The sequence below is a fragment of the Chlamydotis macqueenii genome, chromosome 21 (assembly GCF_036417535.1).
Source record: "Chlamydotis macqueenii isolate bChlMac1 chromosome 21, bChlMac1.mat, whole genome shotgun sequence".
Lineage (NCBI taxonomy): Eukaryota > Metazoa > Chordata > Aves > Otidiformes > Otididae > Chlamydotis > Chlamydotis macqueenii.
This window is the reverse complement of record NC_141576.1, coordinates 1,233,986-1,251,951: the sequence shown is the minus strand read 5'-3', so window position 1 is coordinate 1,251,951 and position 17,966 is coordinate 1,233,986. Positions and strand designations below refer to the sequence as shown.

The 17,966-nt window shown below is 50.4% G+C and overlaps 1 protein-coding gene and 1 long non-coding RNA gene across 2 annotated transcripts; one reads left to right on the top strand and one right to left on the bottom strand.

The window, feature by feature from the left end:
• Window positions 1-284: 284 nt before the first annotated feature.
• On the bottom strand, window positions 285-2,601 carry C21H1orf174 (chromosome 21 C1orf174 homolog). Its single transcript, XM_086764279.1, has 3 exons — window positions 2,341-2,601; window positions 1,255-1,755; window positions 285-440 (listed from the first exon to the last, which is right to left on the bottom strand). The coding sequence occupies exons 1-3, from the start codon at window positions 2,599-2,601 to the stop codon at window positions 333-335; spliced, it is 870 nt and encodes a 289-aa protein (XP_086620405.1). The 3' UTR covers window positions 285-332.
• Window positions 2,031-15,186, top strand: LOC147598148 (uncharacterized). Its single transcript, XR_015260792.1, has 2 exons — window positions 2,031-2,214; window positions 7,878-15,186. It is a non-coding gene; the product is annotated as an uncharacterized LOC147598148 (long non-coding RNA).
• The last annotated feature ends 2,780 nt before the right edge of the window (window positions 15,187-17,966 follow it).

Here is a 17,966-nt window from a genome sequence, read left to right as displayed (position 1 = left end):
AAGCAAAACCAAATCTTCACCCTAGATATAGGCTCAAATTATTAAGAAATGCAAGAAGAACTTCTATTTTCCCTGGGGTTTTTTTTCCCTCTCTTAAATACTAGTGCTAAAGTGATAAATTACAATTTATTTCCAAATCCCTGAAAATTCAATGAGTCTTTGCCCCTAGTTAACCATGGGGCAAACCATATCCGCCAATTCCAGAAAAACAAATTCTATCAGTTCTCTCTCCGAGAAAAGGCAAACGCAGACACCTTATGTTAGTGACATAGCCAACCATCATGTGTTTGCAAAGAAAAAGAAAAAAGGTTTAATTTGTTTACAGTTTGTTGTTAGACAACATCCTCTTCTTCCTCCTCATCTTCTTTTGCAATGAAATGTAGCCTTCTGAATTCTCGCCTGCTCATCGTTGTGGTTGGGAGCGCAACTGCTGGGAGATCCTTTAAGAAAAAGGCAAAATCGTTAAGGAAAGTCTGTTGCGGCAAATGGCAGGCCTCCTACCTCAACAGTTCACATACTTCCACGTCTGATACGAGGCACCACCACACCTCTTCCCTGGAAGCAGTGGCATAAACCGATAGCTAAAAGCAGAGGAGCTTTGAGGGGAGCTTGCTTGAACCAGTCACTGCTCATGGTCAAAGTGACGGCTGGCATCCTTCTGCAGGCTCGAGAAGGAATCAGAAAGCGTGAAGTGCTCCACGAACAAATCCTCACCATTCCTGCTAAATACCATCCGTGACTCCAGCTAAATACTAATCATCGCCAAACGCCTGAAAGAGGGCATTACTTGCCCAAAGTTACACAATGTTAAAAGCAGACATGGGATTTGAATTTAAAGTTCTGGCCCTTGATCTGTCCAAAAGCAGAGGCGGCCAGCAACCAGTTTCCCTTCCAAAGAATTACAATAATTTCAATAATCACAATATAGAACCAATGACCAGTGACATTTTGACAGAATAACCCTGTGCCTCCATAATACAGCTGTGTATGTCTTCATGAGTAAAAATAGCTATCTTATGGAATCGGACTAAACAATCTAAATAAGAAAGATTTTACACCTGAAATTAACTTGGCTGGGCAATTAATTTCATCTCTGATTGCGACAATCAGAGGGGACAGGGATATGACTCCAGATGTCTACCAATACTGGTCCAGTTTGCCTACAAGTTTGAGGCCAGCCTAATTTTGAAGATGCAAGACTGAAGTGGAACAGAGCTGAGTACATAAAGTGCAAACAGACTGTCATCATCTTACCTGTATAAGCTCCACGTCTCCAAAGAACCGGTCCACTGGCATTGGCTGGTTGCTATCTTCATCCAGGAAAGGACTACTGTCTAGTTGTATCGGTGTCTTCGGGAGATCTTCGTCCTCCAAGCTAGACCCATCTGAAAGTACACTCTCACAGCTGCTCTCCTCTTCACTGCAGACGTGACTGTGCAGATTTTCATCACTGTCCATTTTTGATGGAGCACCACTTGATTTCATTGCATGTGGTTTGAGAGAAACATTATACTCCTTCTCCTGCTTGTCTTCATTACGCTCTGGAATGCTTTCACCTTTTTTCTGTTTAATTACATTGCAGTCACCTGGATCTTCTGAACGTTGATCCCCATCAGATGTTTTAGGTGTTTCCCCCAATGCAGCAAGGTTTCCACTTCCACATGTAAGTCCTTCTAGTTCCGATTTTACTGGACTGTATTTTTCACATTTTAGCCTCTTTGAGGGTCGTCTGACAGACACTTTGTGTGAAGAAGACTGTTAGAAAAAAAAGAAAAAGATTCTAAAGCTTATTTGAAATAAATAAAAATAAAATTACCAGATCTCTTTAGTTGTAAGGCTGGAGGTGAAACAAGGCGAGCAGCACCTTCATCCAAAGCTGCATCGCTAAGAGAAATAATTAGTAGAACATGGACAGGAGAAGAAGAAAAGAGGAGCAGATAGCTTACACTAAACCACAGTGTACAGAACATCACCAGAGGAAAGCTACTCCTCAAAGCACAAATTAGCACTGTATGTGGCAAATCACCACTTTCATATTTTCTTAGGGATGCAGTAGATGGCAGTTAATGCAGCAGAACAAACTATCCCCAGGTCCCGCAGAGCGTCCCGCCTCCGAACAGCCTGAACCCGAGAGCCGGCCCTGGAGCACGCAAACATCCCCCCGCACTGCATGTCCGCACACGGAAAGGCGAAGAATTTACTTAAGTTCTCCAGGTAATTCCCTCACGATGATGCTCAGTGTGTAGCTGTTAATAATTAGCTGCCCTCCCCACGCTGTGACTGCCGGCTCCGCCGCCCGTTCCCCCCGCCCCAGGCCGCCCCGGGTCCCGTCCCTCCTACCCGGCTCAACGTCCCGGGGCCGCCCCGCTCCTGGCAGCGGGCCGCCGGCGCCGCTTCCCCCGCGGGCTGAGCAGAGCCGGTTACCGGGCGCTCGCCCTCCAGGGACCCCTTCACACAGCGCCCGGGAGGCCGCCGCCATGGAAGCGCCGGGCCGCGGGTCCCCGGCCGCCTCCGACCCCGCGCTCCGGCCGCCGCGCCCGCCCGCTTCGCCGGGCCGCCCGCCGCCATCTTGGGGAGGGCGCCGGAGCCCGCGCTCGCCATCTTGTGGAGCCTCTCGGCTCAGAGGCACCCGCGCTTTGCCCTCGCCTGCCTTCCGGGGTGCCGGGCGAGCTGGTAGCTCCTCCACACCGAAACGGTGGGCGAGGGGAGCCCTTGTACCCGCTCGGTGGTGGGGCGAGACCGGGCCGGGGCGGGGAGCCCGCCTCAGGGCCTGCCGCAGGCAGGGCAGCCGGCCCGGGCCCGTCACGCAGAGCCAGAGCCCAGACTTGGCCCACGGGCAGCGTTGTGTTAAAAACAAGCTTTAGCAAAGTGAAAACAGAGGAGCTTGCCTCCACATTTCCCTGATGGGCTGCTGCCTGGAGAGGAAAATCAAACAAATCCTGCCTGATTGCTGTATAGGTTATAAACGTTTCAGATCTTTTGCTTCCCATTGTGTCTTCCTTCTGGAGCGACACTAGCTCTGGTTATAAAATGTGTGGTTGGGGAGTTATTATTCAGATATGCCTCTCAGTTCGTTTCCACAGCCCTCAGGGAACAAATTATGTCAGTAACTCAAATCCCTCTTTAACTTCAAGGACTCTGACGATAGCAAATGAATTTCTGGGTAGCAAAGCAGCCCGACACCTAGATTTAAGTATGTAATTATCTTCCCTTATTTTATTGGGGGAGGTGAGGTAGCACGTTTCCCCGTTTCCAGAAATTGTAGGTACTGCGTGCCCTGACGGTCTGCGCCGGAGGAGGGATGGCAGTGTCCGCCGCAATGGAGCCCAGGGGCTCTATCCATCACATTAAACTACAGCTCTCTCTTCTGTTAATTCAGTGCTTGGAGGACGCAGTGGGGATTTTTATAATTCTGTCCGGCTGAGGGCACAGGAGCTTGTTTCTTCAGAGCAGCCTTTAATGTTCTTGCTCACTGCAGAGCCATACCACAAGTCGCAGTGGTTTGAGGATATTACCTGTGCTCCTCAATCCAACTTAGTTGATAAAATGCTTGCCTGTTCATCCTGTCCTTAAAAAACATGAGCAACAATTTAAATTGCTGAAATAAGTGGCAAGAATGTACCTATGGGAGTATTCAAGTAAGATGTTTTTTCTCAAAAGCGTAAAGTCTCCCGGTTAAACTGCAAAGATTCGGAGACATGCCTGAGACGTTGTTCTGCGCTTTCTCCCAGTGCTCAGGGGTTCTTCTGTGCTTTGTGCTCTGGCTGCGATAATTCATATTCTCCTCCAAAAGCTTCTCGACTTGCTCCACTCTCTCACAGTGTTGTTGCTTGCAGCCACAGAATACGGATGATTGTTTTTATTAGGCAGTGAAAACTTATACTGTCTCGTAAACAGACTGGAATTGGCTGAAGAACAGTTGGAAAACTTGGTTGTTGCAGTTGGTTCTGCAGTTGGAAAACTTGGTTGTTGCTTTAATTTCTACCACAAACTGAAAACAGTAAGAAAAATTCAATTTTGAAAATTTTAGTAAATACTTGTCCTGGTTTTGGCAGGGATGGAGTTATTTTCCTCTCAGTAGCCAAAGTGGTTTGGATTTCATATGTGAAGAGTGTTGATAAACACCCTGATGAGATGAGTTATTGCTAAAGAAACCAAGGACAAGTCTTTCCAGGTCTTGCTAATGTGCAGATGCAGGATGCTGGGAGGGATACAGACAGAATAGTTGACCCAGACTGGCCAAAGAGAGCATTCCATGCCGTAAACGTCACGCTTGGTGTATAAGTGGGGGTTGGCCAGGGGGGCATCTCTCTCTCTCGCTCCTTTGCTTGCTGTTCGGTTTGATTTCTGTGATCGCTGCTCAGGATGAGCTGTACAGGTCTTTGGGACCTTGGGTGGTGAAAAATTGTGCATCGTTCATTTTGTATATTTTAGTCCTTATATTTTGTTGCTATTACCATTTTCCTTTGCTATTCTAGTAAACTGTCTTCATCTCAACCCACGAGTTTTCCTTTCTTCCCAACTCTCTCCCTCATCACGCTGGGGAGGGAGAGTGAGCAACTGTGTGGCGATTAGGGCTAAACCACAACAATACTTTTCATAACACTGTATGTTTCTCACTTTTTATGCTGCTTCGTAGAATTAACCTGTGTCTTAGAGCGACGAGGGCAGGGGTGGCGGTGGCTGAGCCCTGAGCAGACTTTTGTGCTTCAGTGACCCAGCGCAGACGTGGGCTCACAGCACGCGGGGGTGGAGATACACGACCACAAGTGCCTGAGACTGCAGCGTGGCCTTGGACACTTCCAAGGGACAAAGCACCTTGCGCAGATGAAATCCGGATGGCAGGGCTCCCTTGCAGAGCTTTTGTACTACGGTCACCACATTCTGCCCTATAACCACGTCACTTGGCGGGAAAGTAGTGGCAATTTTGCAACTGCAGATGTTGTTGCGTTTTCTGAAATATGGCTGATCCCTCTCTGAGAAAACAACTGTCACGTAGTGCAGAGAGCACCCCGGGAGAGGCAAGTGAGAATGCAGATCCCCTCTGAGATCAGTCCATGTCTCAGCAGCAGGCACAGTCTCCTGAGTGACTTGAAATGCTACGCAGGGACTGCTAACAGCCGAGCAGCCCTTAAAGAGAATCAGAGCAGCACAAACTATTTACATTAAATCCACATTTCCACATAAAAGAGGACTTATTTCCAACAATATTAAAAAGTGGTTTTTATTAGAATCTGTTGTCTAAGCAGGCAGGCCAAAAGAAAAAAAAAAAAGAAAGACTTTGTGAGCTCCCTCATTTTTATGAAAGCTGGCTGGCGGGTATAAAGCAGCAGCTGATGAGCTTATTGAGCAGGAAGGGAGGTTCAGGCTGTGAAAGCGATGTGTAAATTAGCTTCTTGCAGCACTTGTCTGTGTGCCTGTCACTTTCACCAGTGTCCCTGTCTGTTATAATCCTCCCAGTTCATTTGGCTAAACATTAGTGACATGCTAGGGACAGCAGCCAAAAAAAAAAATGCTGCCTGTGAACATACTGGCTGTTAACTGTTGAGTGAGAGGTCTATCAAACTAAACAGTCACCTAGCAGGAGCACTGGCTGGTCTTTTCCTGCTGTGGGAAAGTTATTTTTAGTTAAGGCGGCTGAGTTATTTTTCATTAGCGGCACCTGGGGAGGATGCACTGCCTAATAACTGGCTTAGGGAGCCTCGCTCCCTGCCCACACCACGCTACGGCACCTTCCTGCCCGCTGCCTTCTCTGCCTCCTCGGCAGAGCAAGCGCCAGCAGTACGGGTTAGACTTGCACTCCAGATTTGAAGACACAACTGTTTAGCTGTTGTTCTCTCCTGTCAAATGATGTTGTCAAGCCGATTCAGGTAATGACAGTGAACTGCCCGTTCTGGGCTCCCAGAGGCACTGCCTCCTGGATGGATTCCTGATGAGCTGATATCCCAGCGAGAACCCAAACACTGAAGGGGGTCTGCAGCCCTGTGACGCAGCTGTCCTGAACACTGCCGTCTTGAGAACGCCACGCCGCTCAAATTGAGCAAGACCTTCCTTTTCATTATTGAGGAGTATTCCCACCAGGAACCAGAGAGCCCTGACACAGTAATAACAGGGAATTTATGATACATAATGAAACTTTATGCTTGGCATGTGAGAAGTCTCTTTTTCAGTCTTATTTTGGATTTCTTGCTAGTATCTTATGTGGAAAGCCAGCATCTGAAGAAATTAATTAACACAACTGAGCAGAGTACGTAGGCTTTGCAAGAAAGTGTAGCAAAGAGAAAAACTATGGAATTCATTAGTAAAATACCTTAGGGGACATCTGAGAAACAGAGAATACAGGGAATCCATCTCAGGTTGGATCATTGTAATGCTTGTCTGACCGCGCAGCTGCGTGGCAGTGACCTCCCTGTGACGGGAACAACTGGAGATGCCGGACCCCTGCCCGGGGCCTGCTGCTGGCAGTCGGATCCTCCCCGCTCGGGATGCGCGTGCCCAGTTTTCGTCGTGGTCTGTAGCATTTACGCGGCAAATCCTTTCCAAAGCACTCTGCAAACACTAACCAGGGAATTCAGGGTTCCTGATTTGCCCAGGGGTTCCTGCCATTCCGAAGACCTGAATTGCTTTGAGCAGCGTTGATTTTTAAAGCATTTCACCAAATGCAAGTAAACCTCTCCCGGCACAGAGCATCCCACTGAGACGGAGTCGTTACCGTTGCTCCCGGAATCTGATTACATGGGCTGTGGCCATTAGAAAGCAGAACAACAGCTTACAGAAATCTTTCCCTGCCCGCGTGTAACAGTTGCTTTAACTGCAGTCACGCAAACAAGCGTCCTTTTCCTACCGCTTCCTTCTTTTTTTTCCTGTCGCCTTGCTACGGGGACGGGTGTTTAATTGACACGCCGCTCCCGGCAGCGGCGCCGGGCACTGGGGGTCAGTGTTAGACCGGCGGTGCGGCGCCCGCAGCCACGCGTGGGCAGAGCGGGCTGTCGCGGTCCGTGGGGACCGCATCGCCGCACGGGCTAGCGTGGAAGGAGCCCGCCTCCCTGCCAAGGCTTTTTGCCCCGCTGCCCCTTTTTTTTTTTTTTTTTTTTTTTTTTTTTTGCCGGGTTTCTTTGCTGGGGACCCCAGGGAGCAGAGCAGTCATGATCAGCAGCTCTGATCGCCTGCTGTTCCCAGCTGGCGTGGATCTCGGTAGGGATCGGCTTCTCCCTGCCTCCTCCAGCCCACCCCTGCCCTTTCTTTTCCCTGGATGTGGGTAGCAAAGCCCCTCGTCCTGGCATTGCTACCCTGCCCGGCTGTCAAGGGACAAGGTGGGAACGTTGCATTCAGCAAGGCTGAACTCTGTCCAGAATTGGAGCCCAGGGCACTCTCAGCATTATTTGCTTATTTAGATTTAAAAAAAAAAAATCAACCTCAAAAACCCCCACTCTTCCTCTGTCCTAAGCACCGGTAAACACCAGGCTTGCCTAGCCCTAGGTAGATTTTCTAGCAGTGGCAGGTAACATTTTGGTAAATGTTCATTATTTATCAGTGTTTCTTTGGGGAGATTAAACATGCTTTGAGTAAATGCAGCTCTTCCATACACACCTGACAATGATAAAGAGGCTGTTTTACACAGGGCTCATTAAAAATAAAACCACAATGTTGATTTCAGCAGCTTAAATTACTTGAGCCAGTGTAATGGGATAAATATTTGATAGTGAAGTTTATTAAATTTCCACCACTATTATGTTGCTGCTAAAAATATAAAGGATTATTTAAAGCCTGCTTGGTGGTCTCCAAAGGGAGATGGCTGGAAACCTGTCTCAAAACCCACCTGCAGAGATTGCTTTTGGGATGGGAATGAATTCTCTTCTTCCCTCTGTTGTCTGCAGGTAATAGCAAATTCTTTCTGCTCCCATCAGAATTAGTCAGTCCCTGCTGGCAATACAAAAATAGCACGGGCCAAGTCTGCAGCTGCTGTGAAAGCGTGCCACTCCGTTGATGAGTTACACCCACTGAGGATTTGTTCTGCTTCACGACTGCTCCCAAGCACGGGATAATCCTCAGCAGCGCTGCGGGAAAGCAGGGCAGCGTCCTGCAGGAGGGGGACTTCAGGGTGGCCGCTCTCAGATGTTTGTCGGTTTTGAAGCCTTTCTACCTCTCCGGCTGTGCAGGCTCTCCGGATCACGTTCGTCTCCTCTCCCCAGCTTCTTCACTCTGCAGCGCTTTGCTTGGACTGCAGAGCAGAAGCATTGTGGGACGCTGCACGACAGGGAGCTGCAGAAGACCCGAGAAGTGAACGCCTGCACGAACCGTGCACACACCCGAAATGTGGGCTTCCAAGGCAGCAGCAAGCACTGCCTGAAGGCGACCGAGCCCGACCGAGCTGCGTGCAGCCCTCCCTTGGAAGGGGCACGGGGCACTTGCTGGTGGCGTGGTGCAATGGGGCGACTCGGGGTGGGAGCAGCTCTGCGAGCCCTCACAGCTGCACTGGCCATCAGTGAGCCGTGCAGATGGTGAATTCTAAAGAGGGACTGGAAATAGAAAATCGCCAGGGTATTTTAAATTCTAATTTTACAAAATGTTACCTGATTTTATCACATTAGCACATGCCTTTGAACCTAGCTTGAGATGAGACTTACCTTTCAGCAGAGCTGTGGCCCCCGTGACCGTCAAAGCCCTATCCTGAAGTGTTGCGCTGTGAATCAATAGCACATCTCGCGTCGGAGTGCAGTGGCAAGTTTTTCAGTCCTGAGTCTATAAATATTTCTGTTTGCCTTTGAAATGATTGCTACGCAGTGGCTTTCTCCCTCTGTGTAGTATAATTAACTCTTGCTCGTTTTCTGTCACTTATCTTGTGATAATTCAACACAAAGTTTATAAAGCCTCAGCAATTTAATTCTTGGCTCCTAAAGGTCACCTGTTGCTGGGCAGACAAATGGTATCTCCAAGGACAGAGCTGGCCCGAGCAGAGCTGCAGTCCCCACTAGTGATCACCAGTCTGAGATGGAGAAGGTGGCTGGGCCAGGTAGCACCTTCTTAGCAGAGCAAAGCTGTCAGCATCTTCCTGAGGAGGCATCTTTTTCCCTAATATCTTAGAGGAGTGGGAGATTAAGCCACTCCAGGAACATTATCACAGTTCAGTAGCTCCCCAAATTAAAAAAGGGTAATCGCAGTTGAAACGCCGTAGAGCAGGACCGTGGAACACATCGCTGAGGTCAGTCTCTTGTCAAGTCTCACAAACTCCTTCCAAAAAAGGAGCAAGCTTCATCCAAAAAGTACTTAGACTTATTTTTTTTACCCTCCATTACCGATGCCAGAGGTTACATGTAAAGAGCTGTAACTGTACCTCAGAGAAGACCTTCTACCAGTGGGGATCCTCAGGCAGCATCTATCTCAAAAGAGCAGGAAAAAACAATCAGAGGAGACATGTTTTGTTCATGCAACAGCAAGCAATATTGTACCATTGGCAGGATTCATGCCGAGACGACTGCTCCAGCGTCCTGGAGTGCAGTGCGTTTGCACATTCATTCCAACTGGGGACTTCAGTGCAACAGGAGCGGTGCAGTTATCAGCCCTACGAGGCTCCAGTAATGAAGCCAGATCTTCATTACAATCTGTTTAAGTATTTTCTACATGCGAGTGTGCCTCCATCAAGAAGTCGCTGGTGGATCTCCTGTGTACTGACTCTTTTGAAGCAGTTTTTTTCCAAGAGCAGCTCTGTTACACAATGCCACAGCACTGTAGTCATCTTCCACCTCTCTGCACAGTCGGCTGTGCGCCTTGCCATCCACACCGCTTGCGTACTGCAAAGAAAATGTAGTGTGGCTGCCTGGACACTACCCCGGTGTGCAATAGCTGCACTTCAGACAGAGACAGATTAATCGTGTAAGCGGACAAAGGCTTCAGCTGAGAGCTCCTTCACGAGCAGGGAGTTTCTAGGGCTTTTTTCCTGCATGCACTGATAGCGCTTAATACTTGAACAGAGTCAGAATTAATAAAGCCTAGGAAGAAGGCTTAGAGCTTGGAAGTGTTGTAGTAACACAAACGCTGTCATATAGCTGGAAACTTGACTGCCGCGTCTTTCTGTCCCTCTCCTTGCCTCCTTCCACACCCAGGGCGGGTGCGTGGCAGTGCAGACTGCTTTTTCCACTGGGACACTGGCTGGCTGAGCACACGGTGCCCCGTGCCCGGCCAGGAGCCAGGCTGTCCCCAGAAGGAGTGTCTGTAGCCAGGGCTCACGACGGCTCCGCTTTGGGGATGCCAGCAGGATCCGGAGCTGCCTGGCACACGGCAGAGATGCAGCAGTCTGAGGGGCAGCCGCTGTAATTCCAGTGCTCTCAGATTCTAGTAAGTTTTGTGCATTACAGTTTCTTCTTACATATGTCTTAGGTCTTCTTCACTAAATAACCCTTATTGGTTATCCTTTTCAACTAAAAATATCTGTTCCTCAGATGTCTGTCTGCTGGCCAGGAGCTGTGACTGGCATACCGGGGACGTTATTTTGACACTTTGATTTGATATGAGGATACACGAATAGAAAGCCACCAACTAATAGAAGAATAAATCTATCTATTCCTTGCTGTCACTTCAACTAGAAAGCAAAGCTGGCAGCTCTCTCTTTGGGGAACCTGAGATTATTTGGACAAAAGTTCCCCTGTGGGTAGCACGCTTGCAGGAACAAAGCAGTAGGGTTCATGGTACAAACAAGTGTCCTACAGCCAGTGTGATGAAAAGCCAGCCCTTAAACAGTGCGTGAACAAGGCTAGGTAGGAAAGATTTAACAAGGATCAGGCTGCAGGAGAAATGTATTCAGATAGCGGGTTCTGAGGGAATTTAAACAAGCGTTAGCTCTCGTTTCCAGAGATGACGAGTGCAGGCAGACAAACCGCTCCCTCTGCAGACAATAGCCATGTTTAAGGAGAAGCTACTACAATATGCGTGGCGGTGATTTTGTCATCCTGCTTAGTGGGAAAAGAAACCAAGTTCCTAGGCAGCGCTGAAAAAGGCAGCTGGTGACTTACCCAGGACCGCTGCCATCGCAGTCTCCATGCGTGTTCATACATTTACTGAGACTTGTCCTTGCTTCATGGCCTGCAGAAAAACAGCCACAATGTCACCAAGGACTGTCCTGCTTAGCTCGGTGCATCTTGATGTCAGAAGTGTTTCAGGATAGGTTTTGGTGCAGCAAATTGGTAGAGCTATGCTGAAGCCCCGCTCTGGCTGGTTTGGAGTATCCGCGCTGCTCTGGGAGCAGGAGGAGCAGCACTATCTTCTGAGGCAGCAGCGCTGCTCCATGGACCGCCTGTACCATCTCCTGGACACTAGCAGACTTTTCTTCGCTGGTGTCAAAGGCAGCAGAGCTGCTCTGACCCTGGGTGGGAGCCTGGTGCTTTGCCATCCAGCACCCACATCAGGGCAATCCTCTCAGTACTGGATTTCTTGCTGCAAGTGAACGAAAGGCAGCGCCCCTCATTGCTCAGCACACAGCTCAGCACCGGCTTCTCCTTCCCTCAGCGCTCTCCAGAAGCAAGCTGCTCTGGCCAAGCAGCCCAAAGGCACATCGGCAGCTACTCCAGCCCCTGGATCTTGCTATTCGCCGGGGAGCGCATTGTTTTTGCTGCTGTCTGATATTTCAGTTGCGTTGTCAAGGTCAAGCTCCCTGCACTCAAATGCGCAGCTTCCCCAGCACTTGACCCGTGGCAGCGCTCTGCATTTGCAGCTACACATTTCTTACCGCTTTGTGCTTTCGGTCACGCTCCTTTGTGGGAAAGATGCGAATTCCTCAATTTTGTCTCTACGTTCAGTAACCGGGGAAGGAAAAACCCCTTAAGAAGTGCCTAGGTTGCATCTTTAGAAAACAGAAATGTACAGGTGTGCACTTCCATAAATATTTCAGAAAGAGGTTTATTAGATTCTACTAACCTGGCAACTGCTGCATTCCAGATCCTAAGACTCTGGAAGGAAGCCAACCACCAGTTTCCCCAAGAATGTTTTTTTACCATCATTGCCCTGTGCTGAGCAGGGATCCTTCTCCTCAAAGCAGAGATAGCTGGCCAGGAGGATGAGAGGGGCCACCACAGTCAAGTCGAAGCAATTCTTTCTTCTGTAGTTTAATCCTCTTCCCTCCCCTTGATATGCAGTTTATTTAATTGCAGAGACAAGATGCATTTCTTTCTTGAGGGATTGTGGGAGAATATTTGTAATCCAGGGCTGTAATTGAACTCAGTAATAATAATTATACTTCTCTTCATTAATATGTCTTAAAGCTCATTACAAACTATTTTTGTGCCAGCATCTTTGCCAAATCCCTGCAGGGTTGGAGATAACTTTTTATTCCACTACAGCAGCAACTTCAAAGAGCGCTGCTGCAGTTGCAGGGTAACAGCAACAGCCAAAGCCATTAGCTTGATGTTAGGACTGGGGAAGCCGGGTCCCAAGAGCTACGAGGAATTGCCACCCAGCCTGTAGCATCCTCACTGCTCCCCCAGCCACCCCCGACACCTGACCTGGGGTCCTTTAGGGCCGGGACCCCTTTTACAGACCCACGCCAGGGGCTGGAAACACTGTTCCAAGCTGAGGAGTGAATAATAGCACGAAAGGTTTTGCTTGAGCTTACCTGTCCGTGGAAGGGGAGTGTTTCTGCAGCCGTGAGTAATTTCTGAGGTTTTCTGGCTACTGGAACGCAAGCCACACTGGGATAGAGCTGTGCTCTCGGCGTGCAGCGCATGGGCAGCAGAGACCGGGTTCACGCCTTTGTCGTTGTATACCCCAAGGAACGAACGTAAAAGCGGATGCTTTTCAGTACAAGAATGTCTATGCCAGATCACAAGTCTGTGATTAAGATGAAAAATTCAAACTCATTTTACTTAGACAAGAGATAGGAGCGGCACAATGCATTGAGGTAGGTTCCACACTCACAAATCCCATTAACACTGAAGGGAGGTCCCCATGCAAATCCCAGAGCGCAGAAGGGAAGACGTTCCCTAGATTTAAGATAATTTTAAGCCCCTCTCTGATGCAGGGATGCTGCTCTTTCAATATTTAAGCTCAGTCTGTGAAACACGCAAGTTATCTAACATTCATTATCCTGTTTGTGCCAGCATCTTTGCCAGCTCCCCAGTGCACTGAGGAGAACCATTTTCTTGCTACAGCAACAGCTCTAAGGTGTGCTATTGCAATTACAGGGGAATATAAATTTCCAGCTCTCCTGAAATCGCAGCACTCCTACTAAAGCAGCCCACTGGCTATGCGCTAAATTTGCGCAGACAGCGGCACGGCCAGACAATGAAGGCCTGTTGAGATCCTCCAGAAGACACCGGGTGCCGCTGAGTTTGCTTTTGGATGAAATGAAGTCCTCTTTCACTGGCTCTCCGGCTCATATCACTTTCAAGAGCAAAAAAATATGAAAAATGAGCGGAACAAGTGACAGCAGTCACAATAGGCTTTCTTTGAAGTGATTCTTCCAGGCATATATGCACTTGCTCCCTAGATCTGCAAGCATTTGTCAAATAAATTAAATTAGTTTTCTCAGCCAACCATTACTGCTTTTCATTGGGATATCTCCTGTTGAGCCCACCTGCGACACTGCAAGTTCCTATTCCCCAGAAAGCTGCTAAAGCAGCGGGAGCTGCTGAGTGCCGGGAGGGCTGCTGGCCACCCGGCCGTGGTGCGGGGGACAGCCCAACCGCCTTCGCTCTGCGGAGCCGCGACTGCTGGCCGCGTGAGCCGATGTGGATCGTGAGCTCCGGGTGGAGTTTGCAGGAATGGCAGAAAAGCAGATGAGAATGTGCTTAAAATGGTGGAGTGAGGAGGCTTTGAGTGGCAGGCGCGGATGCCTGGAAAATCATTTCCATGTCCTGTTGTGGAGCAGAGCAAAGCAGAAGATGTGTCAATAGGCATCCTGGCTGCAAGGAGACCATTCCCTCCTCTCCATCACCGAGACCGGTGCCTGCACACGCCCGAGCTTTAGAGAGAGCCTCAGATCACACCAAGAACATCAGAAAGCGCCAGCAATGGTTAGCTTGGCTGAAGACAACAGTGCGCAAAGCAACAACGTGGAAATAATTTTTGCCTGTCTTAAAGCTGCCTCTCTGCTGTGAGCAGCAAAAGCAGCACGAATCTGTACGGGAGCCAGACATCTGGATTCAGAGAGGCACAGTATCACCAAGCTGGTGCTTGTCATTTCTTTCTGAAGGGGATGCGGAGGAACATAAGCCGCACGCCTCCGTTCCCGCTGGAGACTCCTCTGCTGCAGATGAAACACTGGCAAGTGCTCATCTGAGGGACACTTACCCTCTGCCACCTCCCCTGTCCCAGTCCCAGCTGGAAGGAGGATCAAACCCATCTCAAAGTGGCTGCGCTCACTGCATGCATGTTCTTGCGTCTTTCTTCCAAGCCACTTACTTCTGGAAGATTTTTGCCTCTTGGTATCACATCTCCTTCCAAAACATCACATATCCCTTAAACTGACTGGAATGTAAATGACGCAAATGCAGGAGGAAGGTAATTAGCCTCTGGAGACTACAACTGGGATTTAAGCAATGAAATAATTTTGGATGGATACAATTTCACCTAACTGAGAAAGGAAGAAATCCCTAAAGAGCGTGCTGGTTCGGGGAGGGCTGGAGGTGCAGCCCAGCTATCGGTGCAGAAAGCTGCCACCCTTGTCTTGCAAGAACTGGTTTGGATTTAAACTGCCTTTGGGCTCTGCTGCCCGAAGCAAGACAGGAGGGTGGGCTCCGGCTGCGGCTCAGCAGCTCCCGGTGCCACGCGCTGTTCCCGTCTCCATCTGCTCAGCCCTGTACAAACACACCGCCCCTTGAAAACCCCCAAACGCTCATCTCCCTGGCGTTTACCCCGCGGGCTGTTCCCACAGCGCCCGGCTGCCAACAGCTATTTCTGCTCTTGGCCACGTCTTGCCTCGGAGTCCTGAAAGTCATTTCCCACCCTGGACCAGGAGCTGCAGCTGCAATCAACTGGCTGGGCTCATATGCTCCAAATCACCCTAATGGCACTTCAGAAATGCAAATAAAAGTGAGATTATGATATTTTACGTAAATAAGCAATGTGGCAATCCCAGGCTGGCTTGGCCTGCCAGGGAAATTCGCTGGAGAGATATTAACATTGAAATATGTGAGCGTGTTTGCATGGAACATTTATTGTATGACTCTGGGCTCCAATAAAGGCTTGTATAAATTATTCATTTTGGAACTGAGATAAATGCCAAAAACCCCACCCACCAAGGGACTGTTTTTATTACCACCAAAGATCTTGTCTTAGTTGGCAACTAAGCTATTAAGACAGCATGCAAGGTAATTACAAGTGGGAAACGAACAGTTACGTCCCTGATGACCCTCGCCCTGTGCTCAGGGCAGCCGCTGGCCATCCCCACGCTGGGCTGCTCTGGAACGATGCAGAAGCAGGTCCCTGCTTAACGAAGAGCGTAAGCTCCTGCCCGCTGCGCTCATGGCAGGGGTGAGCCGGGAAGACAAGCGCTTGCTAGAGGAAACCACAGCTCATGAGAGAGCACGGCGTGCTCGGGGCTGCAGGCGATGAGCGGCCACCTCGCTGTGAGCTTGGCTGTGGGACGCTCTGGGGCACAGGCCCCCAACAGCAGCCGCCACAGATGTGCCCATGGAGGAGAGCGGGCCCGGTGGGACGTGGGCTGCCTCGGAGCAGAGTGGGCAGAGGAGCGTGACCGCTGCGCCGTGGCTGGGCACACACAGCGCAAGTACTTCCCTGTACTGACTTGCCAAAAAAAAAAAAAAAAAAAAAATCCGGGTAGCAGTTGCCATGGCAACTTCCTCTTTTTAAACATTGCTGTTAAACTGTTGCATGGAACCCTCTGCCAGCACCACGAGCCCTCTGGAAGCACCATCGCAGGAGCATCGTCGCGGGGGCACTGTCCTGGCTGCTGCGCGGGCTTGTGCTGTTCCCTGCCTGGCCGTGTCCCAGCGCCGCGTGGCGAGGCGGTACAACAGGTTGCCGTGTGTGCAGGAACTGCCAAGCTGACATTAAGGATCCGGCGACCAATTTGCAGTTGAAAATTGCTTTTTTCCATCCCAGATGCCTGCAGCACCCACCCCCCCCGAGGTGTAGCTGCAATTAGTCTTCCACACGCCCCCTCCCTCCTCCCACCTTATGCCTCCCCCTCTCGAGTTTCCAGGAGGCAAAACAAGGTGATGGATTGTGGACAAGAATTTGGGGGCTGCTGGCTTTCCTGATTTGAATGGGGAGGGTTGCAAGATCTCCCTTTTTGAGCTGCACCTAGCCTGCCCAGGCCCTGGCTGCCCGCTGCCCAGCCTCACCTCCAGCCCGCTCGGGTGGGCAGCAGGGTGCTCCTTCCTCCTCCCCACCAGCACAGCACAGCCCACCACACCCTCCTCTTCCTCCTCCAGCACTGGGGCAAGAGCACTAGAGTCCTTCCTCCCACCTGCAGCTTTTCATAACCTTGCACCTGAGGTCGATTAGGCTGCTCTGGTGGCTCTGTTAAGCCTCTCCTGCCAAATCCCGTGGCCCTTGGCCCACGGGGTGGGATGCAAAGGCGGCACGCTCAGCTGCTCAGGGCGGAGCAGTTGGGTATCCCACTTGGACCGGCGTGGGCCAGCCCTCCCCTTGCGGCAGAGCTTTTGCGTGGCCCTGGCTACGTCAACAGCACCGGCTGAGGCGCGGGACGAGACAGCGAGGGAGTCAGACAGCCCCGGGTGCCAACGCCGCCCTGAGACACCCGGCCCCGCTGGCGCACGGCGCTCCCGGGAACGGATACAGGAATGGCAACAGCAATGGTGCTTTATTTCTGCGTGAGGAGCACCGCGCTCGCAGTTGCAGCCATCCCATAGAACAGCAATAAGTTCTCTTTACCAACTGTAACTTTTTTATATCAGCAGCTATCTCTGCCTCCAGCAGCGTTTTATGGATCGTAAGAAAGGCTAAGTGGAAGTTTTCCTTTTTTTTTTTTTTTTTTTCTGGGAAGCAGATCAAGCAGCCCTAGTCGAACCCTGCTCGTGTGGTCTGGAGCAGAGATGGGTGTGACAGCCGCCTGGGTGGGAGGTGGCGGGGGGGTTCTTGCTGCGTTCCCCTGCTGCGCTCTCCCCGGGGAAGGACATGTCCCACAGCTCGTTGGAAGCTGCACCAGGGCCCCGTGCCGCCCTCCCGTGACCCCGCTTTTGGTATCACAGCAAGCGCGGGAGACAGGAGCCACGGAAAGGCAAGGATAATGTAATGATCTTGTGTGCCAGCCTGCTCCTGGCTGATTTCAGCTGTGGGATGGGGAATAATTTCATCGCAGGGAGTGCTAATAAGAGGTTTGTATGAGAGAGAGGAGTAGAGAGAGGTGTAGCTACCTATCACAATAGTGAATAATGAGGTGGGGAGAGTAATAATTACCGGTGCATGAGATTCCACGCAGAACAATTATCACAAGTGCTGTATCGCTGACTGCCTTGGGTCTCCACAGACGGCTCCCACCCCTCGGTTTATTTCTCCAGGCAGCACTGGTGCTCTGCTATGGCTGCTTCTGGGGACTGGAGCCAGTACAGCAAGCAAAGGGCTGGAAGAGCATTTTCTTGCCCTGCTGCTACTCTTCGGGGATGTAGCCAAGTCATTTCTTTCCCTTATAACCCCGTGTTGAGAAGCTGAAGGCAAACAAGCCTGTGTCTGCGGTGGGATCTCGGTGGCGCTGGACTCCCTGGCTGGGTTAGAACATAAACCTTGCAAGGCTGCCTGCTCTAGCGCTTTTACAAGGCTTGTAAAAGCACGGGGAGCGCCTGGGCGGCGTGTGCAGGTGATGTGCGGCTCCGGCATTGCCTGCCTCTGCTCACGGCGCGTGGACGGGCTACTAGCACAGCTGCCCTGGGAACACAGGAATTCCCCCAGGCTGTGGGAGTGCAGCCCGGGCAGGAGTACTTCAACCAAAGCCACATGTTGAAGACCTCTAAAAAATGCATCTCAGGCTTCAGGGGCCAGCTCGTGCCATCTCA